Source organism: Mobula birostris, chromosome 1 (genome assembly GCF_030028105.1).
Source record: "Mobula birostris isolate sMobBir1 chromosome 1, sMobBir1.hap1, whole genome shotgun sequence".
Classification (NCBI taxonomy): Eukaryota; Metazoa; Chordata; class Chondrichthyes; order Myliobatiformes; family Myliobatidae; genus Mobula; species Mobula birostris.
In genome coordinates, this window is record NC_092370.1 from 25,446,456 (window position 1) to 25,464,881 (window position 18,426).

At 41.1% G+C, this 18,426-nt stretch overlaps 1 protein-coding gene across 4 annotated transcripts in view; it reads left to right on the top strand.

Annotated features, from left to right (window-relative positions):
• Nucleotides 1-18,426, top strand: part of LOC140195107 (lethal(3)malignant brain tumor-like protein 4) — a 402,850-nt gene that overhangs the window by 372,354 nt on the left and 12,070 nt on the right. For all 4 annotated transcript variants that reach the window (XM_072252853.1, XM_072252873.1, XM_072252862.1 and 1 more), the window contains 2 exons: nucleotides 1,757-1,926; nucleotides 15,900-15,962. In XM_072252853.1, the coding sequence (XP_072108954.1) occupies nucleotides 1,757-1,926; nucleotides 15,900-15,962 (233 nt within the window). The remainder of the gene's footprint in view (nucleotides 1-1,756; nucleotides 1,927-15,899; nucleotides 15,963-18,426) is intronic.

An 18,426-nucleotide genomic window follows, 5' to 3' on the forward strand; every position in this document is an offset into this window, starting at 1 on the left:
GAGGGACACCTCACGAACACAGAGAGACCTATCTACCTGTCACAGTTAGCCGCACAGCAGTTAATAAGGTGCAGTTAATCAAATGACCCATTCTCAATTTATTTTAATTTTAAATAATTATTGGAAACATCTTTGATAATAATTCTCAACAAATTTTTAATGATTACGCAGCTGACATCTGACTTGAAAGTATAAATGAGTTTGGTGCAAAACTTTTCCTTTTGATAATGCCATTAAAATGATAAATATTGCATAGTGAGTGGTGAATCTGTGAAATTCTCTGCTCAGGGGACCAGTAGAGAGGCTACCTCATTAAATGTATTCAGGGCACAGTTAGATAGATTTTTACATAGCAGGGGAATTAAGGGCTATGGGTAAAGGCAGGGAGTCCAACCATAATCTTAGTGATTAAAGAAGATCAAGATTAGCTTTATTTGTCATATGCACATCAAAACATGCAGCGAATTGCATCGTTTTCCTCAAATCAAATAAGTGAGGATTGAGTTTGATGGCCTGCAAATATCACCATGCTTCTGACATAAATGGCAGAGCAGGCCTGACGGGCCAGATGACCTATTCCTGCTCCTATTCCTTATTTAATTACACAAGGAGTGATTGATAAGTTTGTGGCCTAAGGTAGAAGGAGTCAATTTTAGAAAACCTGGCACATTTATTTTTCAACATAGTCCCCTCCTACATGTACACACTTAGTCCAGCGGTCGTGGAGCATACGGATCCTTTCTTTGTAGAACTGGTCCACGGCAGGGGTGATTGATAAGTTCGTCGCCTCGGGTAGCAGGAGATGAGTTATTAACTTCAAACTTTCTGCATTATCACTTAAAGAGTTGAACTGCACGTGCATGTAACGAGTGTGTCTTGGACCTCCAGGTGGCCCACAGCAGGGGTGATTGATAAGTTTGTGGCCTAAGGTAGAAGGAGATGAGTTGTACAGCTCTCGTTACATGCACGTGCAGTTCAACTCTTTGAGTGAAAATGCAGAAAGTTTGATGTTTCTCCTCATCTATTTCAAGCCACAAACTTATCAATCACCCCTGCTGTGAACCACTTCTGGAGGTCCAAGACACTGACTTCTACAAAGAAGGGATCCGTATGCTCCATGACCGCTGGACTAAGTGTGTAAATGTAGGAAAAATAAATGTGCTAGGTTTTCTAAAATTGACTCCTTGTACCTTAGGCCACAAACTTATCAATCACTCCTCATATATAGGGAATCAAAGTTTAAAATCACAAACACGAGGAAATCTGCAGATGCTAGAATTTCAAACAAAACACATAAAAATTTCTGGTTAACGCAGCAGGCCAGGCAGCATCTCTAGGAAGAGGTACAGTCGACGTTTCAGGCCGAGACCCTTCATCAGGACTCACTGAAGGAAGAGTGAGTAAGAGATTTGAAGGTGGGAGGGGGAGGGGAGATCCAAAATGATAGGAGAAGACAGGAGGGGGAGGGATGGAGCCAAGAGCTGGACAGGTGATTGGCAAAAGGGATACGAGAGGATCATGGGACAGGAGGCCTAGGGAGAAAGAAAGGGGGAGAGGGGAAGCCCAGAGGATGGGCGAAGAGTATAGTGAGAGGGACAGAGGAAGAAAAAGGAGAGAGAGAAAAAAATAATAATAATAATAAATAACGGATGGGGTACAAAGGAGAGGTTGGAAATTAACAGAAGTTAGAGAAGTCAAAGTTTAAAATAAATGTTTCTTCTAAAATTAGTAATTTCTTTTTCCCTTTCTTTTCCAGATCTTTCCTTTGACACTATGCAGCAAGCTCTCCACCAGTCTGTTTTCATGTCAACCATTTCCGCTCACCCTGTTCGTGATCTCCCCCTTTGCTGGGAGCAGCACTGCAAACTACTGCCCAGCGTGCTGAACTTTCAAGCCAGCAAGGTGTCCAAGTGGACTATCGATGAGGTACAACACTGGTAAAAATATGGCTTATAAAGGACGATAACATAAAATTATGCACATTCGGAACAAGTAAAATTGCTGACCTGTATGCACCTGTCTGCCATTTCATAAAAAGTTTTATGAGCCTCAAAAGTATTCCATAGTGCATGACATATCCTAATATACTGCACTTTGTTCATTGACTGATGTCATATGAAGGAAGAACACAAGAGGCACTGCAGATGTTAGAAATCGAGCATAACACACACAAGATGCTAGAGGAAATCAGCAAGTCATCATCTATGAGAGGGTGGGGAATTTTGGGCCGCAACATTCATCAGAACTTATACTAAAACCAGGTTTTGGTTGCCAGTAACCTGTACATAAATTTACAGATATCTTATGTAGGATGCAGGTTATATCTTGGCCAAAGTATTCTCTGACTTAACACTACTGATCAAAGATTTTCTCCTGATCCCAATAAAAAAGTGAAACCCTTTGCTGCTTTCAGTACATCATCCTTAGGATTCAGGTGCTAATCCTGGCCTCAAACTCAGTAGGCATCTGTCATTAAGATATTTTAATCCAGACCAAGGACAAATTCAAATGAACTGACATCATTATAGAGGGGCAAGAAACTAGGATGGATAATCATATTTCACACTTGAAATATTGGCCATGAGTGAATGCTGAGTTATACTAGGATTAACTGATAAGTAACTAAAGTAAAGTAAAGGCATCGATTAGTCTTGCGAGACTAAGTCTTCACTCTCCAGGGTGCAGGCCTGGGCAAGGTTGTATGGATGACCAGCAGTTGCCCATGCTGCAAGTCTCCCCTCTCCACGACACCAATGTTGTCCAAGGGAAGGGCATTAGGACCCATACAGCTTGGCACCAGTGTCGTCGCAGAGCAATGTGTGATTAAGTGCCTTGCTCAAGGACACAACACGTTCCCTCAGCTGGGGCTCGAACTCACGACCTTCAGGTCACTAGTCCAATGCCTTAACCACTTGGCCACGTGCCCACTGATAAATAATTACATGAAAAATATTGTGTTTCTTTAGTTTTGTGGCTGCCTGTAAGGAGACACATCTTAAGGTTATATACAGTATACATACTTTGATAATAAATGAACTTTGAAATAATAATGACATTATAATCCTCCATGCCAGATTCTAAAATTACATGATCATCAATTATAGACTACCTTCGCCATAATAGAAACAAGAACATAAATGGGAAAGTAAATCTCATTTAATAATGTGCTGACAGTTAACTCCCAGTATCTTCCACATTCATGTTCTGGACCAACAATATCAATTAAATATCTATTTCATTGGATCAGATGTGAGGGATTTCACTGCTATGTCAACTTTTAAAATTGGATTAGGGTGAGCAGTTTCAACAACTATCGCACACAGTGGCACTCACATCTACTGTAATGAAATGCTCTGAGAGGGTGGTCATGGATAAACTCAGCATCTGCCTTATCAGGGATCCGGACCCACTGCAATTTGCCTATCACCACAACAGGCCTACAGCAGATTCAATCTCACTGGCTCTCCACTTGACCCTGGATCAGCTGGACAATAGTAATATCTACATCAAGCTGCTGTTTATTGATTACAACGCAGCGTCCAAGACAATCATACCCGCAGTTCTAATGAACAAGTTCCAAAACCTGGATCTCCGTACCTCCCTCTGCAACTGGATCCTTGACTTCCTCGCCAGGAGACCACAGTAGTGCAGATCGAAAGTAACATCTCCTCCTTGCTGACAGTCAACACTGACGCACCTCAAGGATGCATGCTTCACCCACTGCTCTACTCTCTATACCTACAGTTGTGTGGCAAGGCACAGCTCAAACACCATCTATAAATTTGCCGATGACAAAACTATCGTTGGTCGAATTTCTGATGGTGACAAGGAGGTGTACAGGAGTGAGGAGGATCAGCTGATTGAGCTGCGTCACAGCAACAACCGCGCACTCAGCATCAAGGAATTGATTGTGGACTTTAAGAAGGGGGAGTCAAGGGAACATACACCAGTCTTTATCAGGGGATTAGAAGTGGAAAGGGTGAGCTGTTTCAAGTTTCTGGGTGTCAACATCTCTGAAGATCTTTCCTAGGCCAAACATATTAATGCCGTAACACAAAAGGCAGTGCAGCAGCTATATTCCATTAGGAGTTTGAGGAGACTTGGTCTGTCAGCAAAGACTCTTACTAATTTCTATAGGTGTACCGTAAAGAGCATTCTAACTGATTGCATCACTATCTAGTATGGAATAGCCACTGCACGGGATCAGTAAACTCAGCCAGCTCCATCATGAGCACTAGACTCCCCTGCATCCAGGACACCTTCAAAAGGTGATATCTCAAAAAGGCAGCATCCATCACTGAGGACCCCTATCATACAGGACGTGTCCTCTTCTCATTGCTGCCATCAAGGAGGAGGTACAGGAGCCTGAAGACACACACCCTCAACATTTCAGGAACAGCTTTTCCTCTCCACAGTCAGATTTCTGAATGGACAATGAACCCATGAACACTTGAACATCACCTTAGTGTTTTTGACATCTCATTTTGCATTGCTTATTTAATTTAATTCATTTGTTTGTTTGTTTGTTTATTTATTTATTGTCATTTATCATTTTTATTATTATGTATTGCAATGTACCACTGCCACAAAACAACAAGTTCTACAACATATGCCAGTGATATTAAACCAGATTCTGATTCTGAAACAAAAGACTAACAAAGGCATATACAGTATAAATAGAATTGACTAAAGGGGTGAATGATCTTGGACTGAAACATCAGCTCTTTATTCCTCGCTATAGATGCAGCCTGACTTGCTGAGTTCCTGCAGTGTTTCATGTGTGCTATGTTAGATGAAAGAGGCAGTGACACAGAATAAAACCAATACAGTACATCCTGGCTGTGCAGAATATTATGATTTCATATTTCAATTTCTTCGTAACTCTGTGTCAGACGTTGTGCATTCAAGGAAGCAAATGAGTCTTATTAACTTTTCCCTATCTTCTAATGATCTATTTTAGGAAGGAAATTTCATGTGTTCCCAGTGTAGCACCACAATGCATGAGACTGTGCAATCCAGAGAAATGGCACTATTGTGTTTATATCTCTGCCTCTTGTTTAAATTCAGTTATTCATTTAGAAATCGTCCCTTCAAGCCTCGCCACCAGCAATTCCCATTTAACCCTAGCCTAATCGTGGGACAGTTTATAATGACCAATTAACCGACTAACCGGTACATCTTTGGACTGTGGGAGGAAACCCACGCATTCCATGTGAGGATGTAGAAACTCCTTACAAAGGACGGCAGGATTAAACTCTGATCTCCGAGGCTCCGAGCTGAAATACCGTCGTGCTAACCACTACGCCACAGTGGCATCCCAAATTTACAGCTAACTTCAACAACATTCACTATATTCCTCCTTCTGGGTACTTCAGCCAAGTGATATGTGCAATGCTTTCAACACAGTATGATGAAGCCAAGCCCTTCACTACAACAACCAAGCCAATGGAGAGAGATTAGGAAAGTATTGGCCAAAGAGATCAGTTCTCAGGATACAATATGAAAAGGAAAGAATTGCAGGGACGTAGACGCAGGCTATGGCACTGCCACCAGATATTATGCAAACGATGGGAAGATGAGTGGATACCCAAGAGTCTAGAAAACAAGATCCTTCGTTGGCACTGGAAAAGTGAGATTTTGCTGGAATCAGCCGTTTCTCTCCCCACTGATGCTGCTTGACCTGCTGAGTATTTCCAGCATTTGGAGACAAAAAAGACTGCAGATACTGGAAGGGAGAGCAGCACACAAAGTGCTGGTGGAACACAATGGGTCAGAGCACATACAGTGGGGAAATGGACAGCCAACAAAACACCGTCTTGTCCTCTCTCCTCCTTAGGTGCTGCCTGACCCACTGAGTTCCACTAGGGCTTAGTGTGTTAGCTCCAAATTTGCTTTTTTTGCATTGGATTTCCAGAATCTAGTCTTTGCTATAATTACAAGAAAATTTGGGAAGGATTTTAACACGTCATTAAGAGCCTGAATCCTGAGAACCAGAGATCTACCTAGTTCAACAGGAATGGAATGACAAGCCAGTGATACTCAGAGTGGAAAGCATAAGAAAATTTGCAAACAAGAGAAGATCTGCAGATTCTGGAAATCCAAGCAACACACACAAAATGCTGGAGGAACTCAGCAGGCCAGGCAGCATCTATGGAAAAGAGTACAGTTGACGTTTCGGGCTGAGACCCTTCAGCAGGACCGGAGAAAAAAAACGATGAGTAAATTTAAAATGTGGGGGAGGGGAGAGAGAAACACAAGGTGATAGGTGAAACCGGGAGGGGGAGAGGTGAAGTAAGGAGTTGGGAAGTTGATTGGCGAAAGAGATACAGGGATGTAGAAGGGGGAGTCCAACAGGAGAGAACAGAAGGCCATGGAAGAAAGAAAAAGGGGGAGGAGCAGCAGAGGGAGACAATGGGCAGGTAAAGAGATAAGGTGAGAGAGGGTAAAGGGATGGGGAAAGGTGAAGGAGAGGACAGGGAAGTGCTCTCTCCATGTCTTGATGAATTGAAAATATTCAGGATAAAAATATTTTTGTTTTCTATTGCCTGAATTTGCAGAAACCGTTTTGGTAAAGTGTATGGGGAAAGGATCAATGTGAGGCTAAATAGAAGAAAAATGACTCACTCAGAAAAAGCTGGCTGAAAGGCAGTTGAATAGAAGTCCTTTTTTCTTATCATACTAGTAAAGAACAAATAAGAGGCATCATTCCTTTACTATTATGATATTAAAAAAAATAATTTTTAAAATATCTTCTATTCAGCTGCCTTCCAGCTTACCTTTTCCTAATTGCGCCATCGATCAGGAAACAGCGGCTGGAATCTGTGGGACATGTACTGAGGAAAGAGAAGCCCGAACATCTTGCAGTGACAGGAAAAAGTGATGGAAGAAAAAGTCTTGGTCAACAGTGCAAGACATTTATGCGTTACATCAAGGGATGGTCACGCAAAAGTTTTTGAAGATCTTATTAGAACTTCTCAGATTAAAGACTGGTGGAAACCCATGATCGCCCATGTCATATTTCACAGCACATAATGATGATGATGATGATGAAGAGTAAAGGAATCCTTGGATATTTTTCTTGGTGGTAAAAGTAGAAGGCACTGAACAAAGGAAAAATGAAGCTTTGATCCATCTTTACATAATAGGACAAACAGATGAATGGGAGGCTTGGAAACGTTTAATAAACCTTATGTATGTTGTCTTCCAACATTTTTATATGGAAATATGTGTCTTGAGATCCACGTGAAACAAGAGGAATCACTGAATGAATGTCCAATTTATTCCCCCACCCTTGGAAGAAGAGAATTCCAAAGATGCAGACCAAATGCAGGCGATGGGGATGGCTTGTGTAGCATGGATGATTTTGGCTGATAGGCCTGTATCTAGGCTGTATGATTCTATAGGCAGCCTTACAAGTGTTCCATGAATTAAGTTCACTTTTGGACCAAACTTCCATACTTCAGAAAGAGATGTCTTCTTTTTTTCTGCCTGGAGGACAAGGGCAGCAAATGTGCAACTTACAACCGATTCTGACTGAAAAACCCACTGTCCCACTTAGCTGAATTTACATATACATATAATGAGTGATTGACAACAGTAAGGAGTTCAGAGTTGTGCATGTAACTCTGTACATTGTCATTAACATGCAATTAAGTGCAGGGGATCATCGCTATGGGTCTGATGTCAGGGGTGGTACATATTGTGTCTGGCACACAGTGACAGCATGGAGCAGTAAACAAAAGAAACTCAGAATTCACAGCAGGAGCCTCAAAACCTTTCAAACTCCTTAATGTGAAAAATCCTTCCAGAAACTTTTAGAAATATATCTCAGCTCAAAACGTTTGAAAATGAAGACAGAATGGAAACATTACAATTAAATTGCTGATTTAATTAGCAGAGGCCTTGACTATTGTTGTAGATATATGAGTTTGGAAGCCACCATGCTATCAAAAGAATTAAAATTCAAATTAAAAGAACTGCGAGTATCCATAATTGTTGTCATGAAATTACCAGGCCGCTGTGAAAAATGTCTAATTCACCAGTGTTCTTTAGGAAGGGAATCAATCCACTGGAATTAGCCATTTGGATGTTGAAGTATAATATTGCTCCATAGTGGATCTAATTGCTTGAACTGCTGACCCAACAGCACTGTAGGTGTCACAGCAGCACAACAGCAATGTGATTGACTTTTAACTGTCCTGTGAAATGGCCCAGCAAATTACTCAGTGGCAGCAAACTGTGAGTTCTGAAGAAGAGTTGCCAGAGATCTGTGGCAGATGGAACAACATGAGGCATATATCCACTGGTGTCCTTCTTGCCAATTTAACTGTTGTGGATGCATTTTTCTATAACAGTGCTGCGAAAAGTGGCCAGTGCATATTTGCGATGAATCGCTGAACGACATGGATACAGAACAAACGTAGCAGCTCAAAATTAGGTATTTTGAGGAAAGATGATCCACAGAACCATACTTCCCCAATTTGTAATCTTTTGGCCTGATCTATACAGTCCCTCACACTGCCATTACCATCGAGCTGGAGAGCCAGCTCTGGTTCAATGAGAAATGTGGAAGAGGAGGTCCAGTACGGTATCTGAAACCAACCAAATATACCTGAAACACTGCAATCCTACAACAAGCTAACAACCTCGAAGCTGTCTTGTCCTACTACTTCCAATGGTATGTGGAGGTTGAAAAATAACCAGTAGACAGGAGGAAGTAGGGGTGTGGAGAGCTCAAAGAAACTTTGAAGAACAATCTCATCTATAGTGATAATGGAGCCCAGCATTCGAATCACAAAACAAAGGCTGAAGTACCCAAAACCATCTTCAGCTGAATAAACCTAGTAGCTGGTTGTTCTCAGCATCTTCCTGAGGTCCCCACTATTATAAATACCAGAATTCAGCCAAAGCGACTCATTGCTATAGTATGAAGACACCCAAAACACTGAACAAACAAAGATTGTGTGTCTAGACAATATTCTAGCTATCGGGTTCTCTGCTATCCTGGTCATTGCCACTTCTCCCCTTTCCTGTTGGGCAGAAGGGACAGAAGCTTGAGAGCCTGTACCACCAATTCAAGGACAGCTTCTATCGATCCATTATCAGACTCTTGATGTCCCAATCTATCCCTTCCTGGCCCTTGCACTGTATTTGTCTACCTGCTCTGCACTTCTCTCTGTAAATGCAACAAAATATCTTGCATTCCGTTTTCCCTTCCTACCTTGGTGTAATTGAGTATGGCATGAGCTGTTTGAATGACATGCAAAACAAAAGCTTTTCACTGTATCTCAGTGTCATGATAACAATGATAAGCCAATACCAATACTAAACTCACTGATTCTCCAGAAATACTACAATGTCAATTATAACATATAGAACATAGCACATTGTAGGCACTTTGGCCCACAATAAAAAAAAGCAAATTCAAAATTGTTTTTGGGGTATCAACAGAAGTAGAATCTACTAGTCCATAAAATGTACAGCCACCGCCACCAGAGATCCAGTGACACCAGATTTTTGGAATTTTACTGCAGATTTCAAAAGACTCTAGTAGTGTAAGCAACTGTTTTTTCCTCTTTGTTAACATTTGATCTAAGCTGAACTTACTCTTACATAAAATCATTTTAAAATAATTTATTGCCCTAGAGCAGGTGTTCCAACCCTTTTTATATGCCATAGACCTCTACCATTAACCAAGGAGTCCCTGAACCCCAGGTTGGGAACCCTTGCCCAAGAATGTATGACCTGGTGACAGTTAAGTCCAGTAAATTTCAAGACACTCAGTATTATTCTGCAATTTATTCTTCCATCCACTCAATGAGAATAGCAAGGTGAAATTAAAACAGATTGTAATGAGAACATGGAGTATTATCCAAAAGAAATACTGTAAGTCTTGAAAGCACAGCTGGTTTCCAAGTTATAGCCACATGCTGTTTATTTGTTATAATGCAAGGAAGGTGGCAATCCTTTCAACTAAACACCATTTATTAACAGAATTTATTCACAGGATAATCTGAGGCAGTACAACATAGAACAGGGGTTTCCAACCTGAAGTCCATGGACCCCTCGGTTAATGGTAGGGGTCCATGGCATTAAAAAGGATGGGAACCTCTGACATGGAATGTGAATGGTTATATCTCCCACACAGCTCCATTCGGTAATCAGTAACATCACTTTGAAACCTCATTATTCAAAATAACTTCATGTTACACGATGAGTGAAATGCGTGAATTAAGGGTTAAACGTGGACTTGTTTATTGATGGTGTTATTATGTTTGTTTTCTGAAATATATCACATTAGCAAGTGAACAGAATTCTGACACTGAGTTGACGTTTTGACATTGATAGAATTGCTTTGTTGATATCATTGATTGATGGCAATTTAGTTGAAGGTGCGAATGTCAATTTCATTAATGTGAAGCTGACAATTTTTCAACAAACATTGTCAGACCACATTAGTATCGTAAATTGCAGCTATAATATTGATAATCTGAGTTATAGTACTGGCAATGACAATTATGTCAAGGGACTGTGCATGGTTGACATTGCTTGTACAATTGCTCACACTGTGGCTCAAAAAGCAGGCCAGATCCTGGATGTTTGGAGCCAGAGACTTTTCAGAAGACTCCCGAAAAGCTTTTCCATCTTCTACAGGCATGTCAGGAGTGTGGTGGGATGGGAGGAGACAACTCCATTAACACTTAAGAAGTAGGCACTGTTTGGAGTTTAGATTGATAGACATCGACTTCATCATACTAAATTTCTTCATATTAAACAGGCTTATAATGAATAAGAAAAAAAATTCCTCCATTGTTTTTCTCATCATGACTACATGGTGAACTCCTTACCTTCTGGCCATTGCACTGTACTTTGATCAGAAATACTTAAAAGTGGTTCAAAAAAGAAGCTCTCCACCACCAAGCCCCCTGCCCTGTAAGCAAATAGAAAATAATTTAACTCATAAGCTCTCTGAGTGGTAAAACCAGCTTCTGGCTGAGGTATCAATGAGCCCAGGCTGAGACCCACCAGAGGTCAGGAAATGGAGTCTGTTCCATCCACCAACTGGCAGGAGGATCTTCAGCCACCATGGGAAGGGTTGTGGCTCACATATTTGCTCTTACTTTCAAACCACTGTCAAGCATGGAGGACGACTTTGTCTCATCTCCTGCATTTGTCAAGATGTTGAGCCAGCCTTTCAAATTACTGCCTTCGGCTGACGTCAAAACTAATCACAGCGTTTCACTTCCCAATGCAGTTGAAACAAAGTATTGAACCAAAACCAGTCAACTACCTATTATTAATTCCCTACTGGTCCCACAAGTTCATGTCTTCCCATCTATCTACAAACAGTTGAAAAGATGAGCTGCCTCCTGGTGATCAATATTTGCAGGGAAATGGTGTAGTCTAATAAGTTTAAGGCAATCCAGTGAAAGACCAGGGAAGTGAACAGTTTCTGCTGTGCCCAATGTAAGCTGCAGGGATTTACTCTACCATACACTCTCAGTCCTTTGCAGCAGGCTGCTCAGATCCTCACTACAACCTGACTTACTCAAGGGTGATGATCTTAACATACTAAAGTCCAAATGGGCAGTGCCAGATACTGGTCCAAGTGCAACTTTGACAGTCCAACTCTGCCATCAGACTGGGTGGCATCATATTGGATACTTGAGGAGGTGAAGGGGTAAGGACAGATAGGAAATGAATGTCTTTTGAGTGAACTATAACTTACACGTGCAACACACAATTCAGAAAATGCTAGGGGAACTCAGCAAGTCGGGCGGTATCTATGGAGGGAATAAACAGTTGATATTTGGGCTGAGACCCTTCTTTTCCCTTTCTAGATTTCATGGCCTGACCACATGTTAAAGTGGTGTGTCTCTGAATTCTCCAGTTTCCTCCTATACGCCAAAGATTCAATGAAAGGTTCATTGGTCACTGCAAATTGTCCCTAGTGTGTAGACCAGGAGTAGAATCTGGTGGCTATAAATGGGAATGTGGGAAGAATAAACTAATATTAGTATAGGATTAATGTAACTATATGCTTAAAGACAGTGCAGATGGTGGCTGAAAGGTCTTTGTCCGTGCTGTATGCATCTATGATACTTTGACACATGGGAGAGACTGAGGTGAGGTATATAATTAGACTTGTGTGATCGGAGAGACTGAGGAGCGGTATCTAACTAGACTTGTGTGATTGGAGAATTTGATGTTCCGTGCAACTGGCCTCAGGGTGGTAAAGAAGATGACTTACCTTTTTGATCAGGGCATTGAATAAAAAGGTCAGGAAGTTGCTCTGGTTAATTCATCTTTGGAGTACATGTGGAGTTCAGATACTGCGTTACAGGAAAGACATGAAGGTTTTAGAGCGGGTTCAAAAGAGTCACCAGGATATTGTCTGGGTTAGAGAGTAGGAGCAAGGGGCAATTGGAAAGACTTGTATTTTCCCCTCTGGAATGTTGGAGGCTGAGGGGATGACCTGGGAGAAGTATTGGTTGATTATTGCCATGTGTATCAATGACCTTCAGCAAATCATCCCAAGCAACTGTGCCACCTGTAGAGGACCATCCCTGTGCTTCCATCTTTCTCTTGATTGTGGCACAGAATTAAATAGAAATAGGCCCTTCAACCCAACTCATCCAAGTTGTCTATCTGAATTAGTCCCAATTGCCTGCATTTGGTCCTGTATTCCCTCTAGCCCTTTCCTATCCAGCTATCTATCCAAATGTCTTCTAAATTTGTAATTGTACTCACGGTAAACAGCTCATTTCACATATTCATCCCCTCCTACGTGGAAAAAGTTGCCCCTCAGATTACCTTTAAATATTTCCACTTTCACCTTATATCTATGCCCTCTAATTTTAGATTCTCGTTCCCTAAGAAAAGACTGATCATCTATACTCCCATTCTTTCACCATCCCCCACACACACCAGTCACCAGTACAAATGATCAATCTAATCTATATATACTGTATGGACGATACTGAAGATGTTCTACGAGTCTGTGGTGGCCAGTGCTATCATGTTTGCTGTTGTGTGCTGGGGCAGCAGGCTGAGGGTAGCAAACACCAGCAGAATCAACAAACTTATTCTTAAGGCCAGTGATGTTGTGGGGATGGAACTGGACTCTCTCACGGTGGTGTCTGAAAAGAGGATGCTGTCCAAGTTGCATGCCATCTTGGACAATGTCTCCCATCCACTACGTAATGTACTGGGTGGGCACAGGAGTACATTCAGCCAGAGACTCATTCCACCGAGATGCAGCACAGAGCATCATAGGAAGTCATTCCTGCCTATGGCCATCAAACTTTACAACTCCTCCCTTGGAGGGTCAGACACCCTGAGCCAATAGGCTGGTCCTGGACTTATTTCCTGGCATAATTTACATATTACTATTTAATTATTTATGGTTTTATATTGCTATATTTACACTCTATTCTTGGTTGGGGCAACTGTAATGAAAATCAGTTTCCCTCGGGATCAATAAAGTATGACTATGACTATAACTATCCACATTGGTCCAACTGTTAAGTACAACAGTTCCTGAACTCTAACAACTTCTACAGTTTGCCCACTTGACAGACAGTTTGGTCAGTCAAGCTAGTGAAAAATATTTATACAAGTTTCTTGGCTGCTAACTTCCAGACGCTGCTCAGAAAAGGTTAGCGGGGACAACGGGGCAAATGCAGACAACTGGGACTAACTCAGGTCGGCAACTTGGATGAGCTGGATGGAAGGGCCTGTTTTCTATCCCACTAAGTTTTGACGCCTTCCTAGTCAGTTTTATTTCACTATAGCAGGGGTTCCCAACCTGGGGTCCACAGATCCCTTATTTAATGGCAACGGTCAAGAAGGTGGTCTCTGCAAGCGTCGTGGAACGTGTGGAGCAGGACAAGACACAGAAGACATCCTGGTCATCCACTGCACCTAGTCCCATCTCCAGCCATCTCGACTCTGTCTTGCCACTGGATCCAGATGGGAATTGGGAAGAGGGTGTGAGGCTGACGCTACGCAACTCTCCCTCACTTAAATCCAAATCACGCGCTAGTCTCGACACCATCATAATGGTGTCAAGGTCCTCATCGACGTCGACGATGGATGACACACTTAATGGCATTGGTCCACGGCATAAAAAAGTTAGGGAACCCCTGCGCTATATTGTGCTTACATTGTAAATTTGTACTCACACCACAAAGACAAAAAGCATAATAAATCTATATTCTCAGCAAAAAATAATAATCTGATGTCTTTAAAATGAATTTATTCTGTGTTGTCTCTCAACATATCTTGAGTAAAAGTCAGAATATCATTATACAAAAGTCTCTAGGGGATGCCCTTCTATTTAATTTCAGTCTGAGCAACATGTGGTTTGTGCTTCCTGCGTTGCAACAGTAGGTCATCTTCAATTCATTTCCATTCGTTGTCATCAGTTATGTACATCAACCCTCAGAAACAGAAGTATCATTTCTCCATTAATCATTTTTATCCTGTAGGAAGGAGTTCATTGAGTGGTCAATGGCAACGAATGCATTAGACAACATCTTATTTCACAAACCATTTCTAGTCTCGCTCTTAATTAAACGAATTCCCTTCATCCACCACCTGTGATCTCTACCAATCAGAATCCCAGCGTAATAATTGCAGGTTTATCTCATCTGCATATTTTATTAGCCTTGGGTCCCCATAACTTGCGATCCATCCGTGATATGCACATCACTGAAATACATTTTGCATGACTGCTAACACACTGCTCTGTCTTATCAGAAAAGGTGGAGCCTAATGCGAGCAAGATGCTTTTCTGGGATGGTAACTGCAGGATTCCATATTCTCTAAAATCAACTATCATGAGGCCTTTAAACTCTAAATTTCAGGGGTCTGACTTTTTCAATATTATATATCAGTATCATTAATATGCCTGCTGAAGCAGAAGACCTTTCTAACCTGGGAAAAAGATACTACCTGTCTACTCCAGCTATGCCTCTCATAAAATCTTATACGCCTGTATCAGATCTCCCCCTCAGCCTCCGCTGTTCCAAGGAAAACATCCAAAGTTTGTCCAGCCTCTCATGATACTACATGCCCTTAATACCAGGCAGCACCCTGGTAAACCCCTTCAGCACCCTCTCCAAAGCCTCAACGTCCTTCCCATAGCGGGGTGACTAGAACTGTATGCAATACTCCAGGTGCAGCCTAACTAGAGTTTTATAAAATTGAAACATAACCTCTTGACTTTTGAACTCAATGCCTAACTAGTACAAGCAAGCATTCCATAAGCCTTCTTAACCATATTCTCGACCTGTGTAGCCGCATTCATGGAGCTATGAACTTGGACCCCAAGACCTCTCTACTCAGCAACACTGTAAAAGGTCTTGTACTATTCTTTGCATTTGCCCTACAAGACCTCACATTTATTTGGGATAAACTCCATCTGCCACTTCTCTGCCCATATCTGCAACTGATCTATATTGCACAGTATTCTTTGTCAGTCTTTCTACACTACTCACAACTCCACCAGTCTTGGTATCATCCATAAACTTACTAACCACCCATCCACATTTTCATCCAGGTCATATATCTATACATCACAAACAGCAGAAGTTCCAGCACAGATCCCTGTGGAACTCCGCTAATTACAGTGAAGAGGAATGCTTTAATCACCATTTCTATTCAGTGATCATTTCTCAACCAGCAACTGTAAACAAGTGAGATGGTTACCATCCATTGCTTCTGGTAGATCCGAGCTGTACACATATCCACTCCTACACATCCTTCAAAGCCGACAAACATTTCGGAAATACTTCGTCAACAACAAAACATCGTGGAAATCATAGATGTCCAGAGACAATACAACCAATCTTGTTTCATATTTTGAAATAAATATTCCTTTTGTGTTTTATATTCAGGTTGCAGACTTTGTGCAGACTCTCCCTGGTTGTGAACTACAAGCAAAAATCTTTAAAGAAGAGGTAAAAAAAAAAAATGAAACCCCCAGTTTCTGCCGCCTTATTGGCTGACTGTCATAGTATTGAGCTGGCATGGCTACTGTGATACAAGCCAGGCTTTTGCCTGCTAATTTGATTTTCATTTCAAATGTATTACTTTCAACAGAGACACAAATGACTGTGTATTTTAATTGTAAATGTACCTGGAATTTTCAATTTGCACCTTTATTTCAGGCATACGTTCTAATTTCTGAACAAATTATTTTAATATTAAGAACCTGGGAACTACTTCTGGAACTTGGCAATTTATTATCAACTTAAGTTGATGTATTTATTTTGTTTTATTATCTGATACATATTACCTGATGCATGTAAAGGTAATCTTTCTACCTCTTTCTATATGGTAAATACATTGATCACTACAAATGAATACAGCAGACTCTGGTTGATTGGAATACATTAGGACCAGTACATTTTGGCCTAATTAAGCGGCTGCTCCAATTAGCTGAAGTTTCTTGGAAATTGTTAAAAAGGTATACTGTATAAACGACAAACTGAATAACAAGTTATGTATTTAATTGAAATACTGAACAATTAAGAATACTATCAAAACTACTACATTATTATAAAACTGTGTATTAATTCCCACTAGTTATCCACAAAGAAATTCACTCAGTTTGTGCTGCCATGTTCTTTCGATCAACTGTAAATGAACAAAATCAGTGCAGACACCTGGTGCAGATAATGGACTGCCTTCATATCATGCTTTCGAAGATTGCATCCTCCAAATCTCCCTTTTCATTATAACATTCAAGATGATTGTCGGTACATTCAAATCCTTCATAGTCCCTAACTTGTTGAAGTAACAAAATTGTTTCATTTTCATTCCCAGCCATTTCTGGCATCTTGAAGCCTGAATGTTTGAAACCACGACTGTCTTACTGCTTGCAACTCACCAACCATCAGTAACAAAGATCACTACTTTTTGAACACAAACACAACCAAGTGAAGCTATTTAAACGCAAACAACAGGAATTCTGCAGATGCTGGAAATTCAAGCAACACACATCAAAGTTGCTGGTGAACGCAGCAGGCCAGGCAGCATCTGTAGGAAGAGGTGCAGTCGACGTTTCAGGCCGAGACCCTTCGTCAGGACTAACTGAAGGAAGGGTGAGGGATCCCTTACTCACTCTTCCTTCAGTTAGTCCTGACGAAGGGTCTCAGCCTGAAACGTCGACTGCACCTCTTCCTACAGATGCTGCCTGGCCTGCTGCGTTCACCAGCAACTTTGATGTGTGAAGCTATTTAAAAACTGCTCTAAGCACGGTGTAGTGTCTAACGGCCACACTAGTGCACAAGACTGATACTAATTAGAAACTGTTCGGCAACAGTTCCTGTCCCAATTAAGCAGCACAGTGTCCCATATAAATGAAGGGGTTCTTGCTATTTCCTCAATTAGTTTTTGTTCTTTTAAGAGTTGTCCCAAGTAAGTGGCTGCCCCAATTAACCGATGGCCCGATTAACTGGAATCCGTTGTATTAGAAAATTCTGTCAGAAACTAGGGTACCTGCAAAATGAATTCCAGTTGCTTATCAGTTACTTATCTCACTGAATAAGAAAAGGAAAACCTCCTACCTTTTTTGACTGGGACATGGATCTCCATGATGGAATTTCTGAATCCAAAATCTTTTAGGCAGTGGCAATGTTCAGTGTCGTAATTATGTTTGAATAATTCACAGTGCATCATTTTTTAAGTTTACGTAAGTATTTGTGGAAATACAACAATTATAATCAGTGAGACCAGAGACAGCAGAAGTAAAACGAACGTGTGGAAGTAACATGAGAATGTATGAATCCCGAGTACAATTCAGAATCACAGAACCTAATTTATTTATGAGCACATTATTCATACAAATTTGTAGACAGTAAAAGATTTTCTGCAGGATAGATTTATTTTGTGAGCTTAGATGTGGCAACAGATTGATCATTTGGCAGACAGAATTATCTCTTCCAAATGCCAAAGATAGTATTTCCAGAAATCCTCAATTTAGAGCTTTTTTTCTCTCTGAACCTTACACTAGTTCAGACAGCCAAAATAGCTAGTGAGCAAGTATTCCCAACTTTTTTTTTATGCCATGGACTCCTACCGTTAACCAAGGGGTCTGCAGAGCCCAAGTTGGGAACCTCTTGGCTAAAGGACGTTGAGGAACATTATTCCATGTAGTTACTGGGGAAGCATTTAAGGTGTTTTCCCTGACAGGGAATATAAAATCATTTTTCAGTTAACAGATTATAATCCATTCATAATGAGTGTCACTGCACCTACTTTACACAATGTGGTACGGTGACATTAAAAAATCACTGCAGGAAGTTAAGCAGCCATTAACGGAGCTGTAATGTCCCAGGATCAGTCCCTTTACTGAGACAACCAGTGTCATTCATGAAGATATTGCAGTAAGCCCTCAGGTCAGCAAGCTGTGGCATAAAG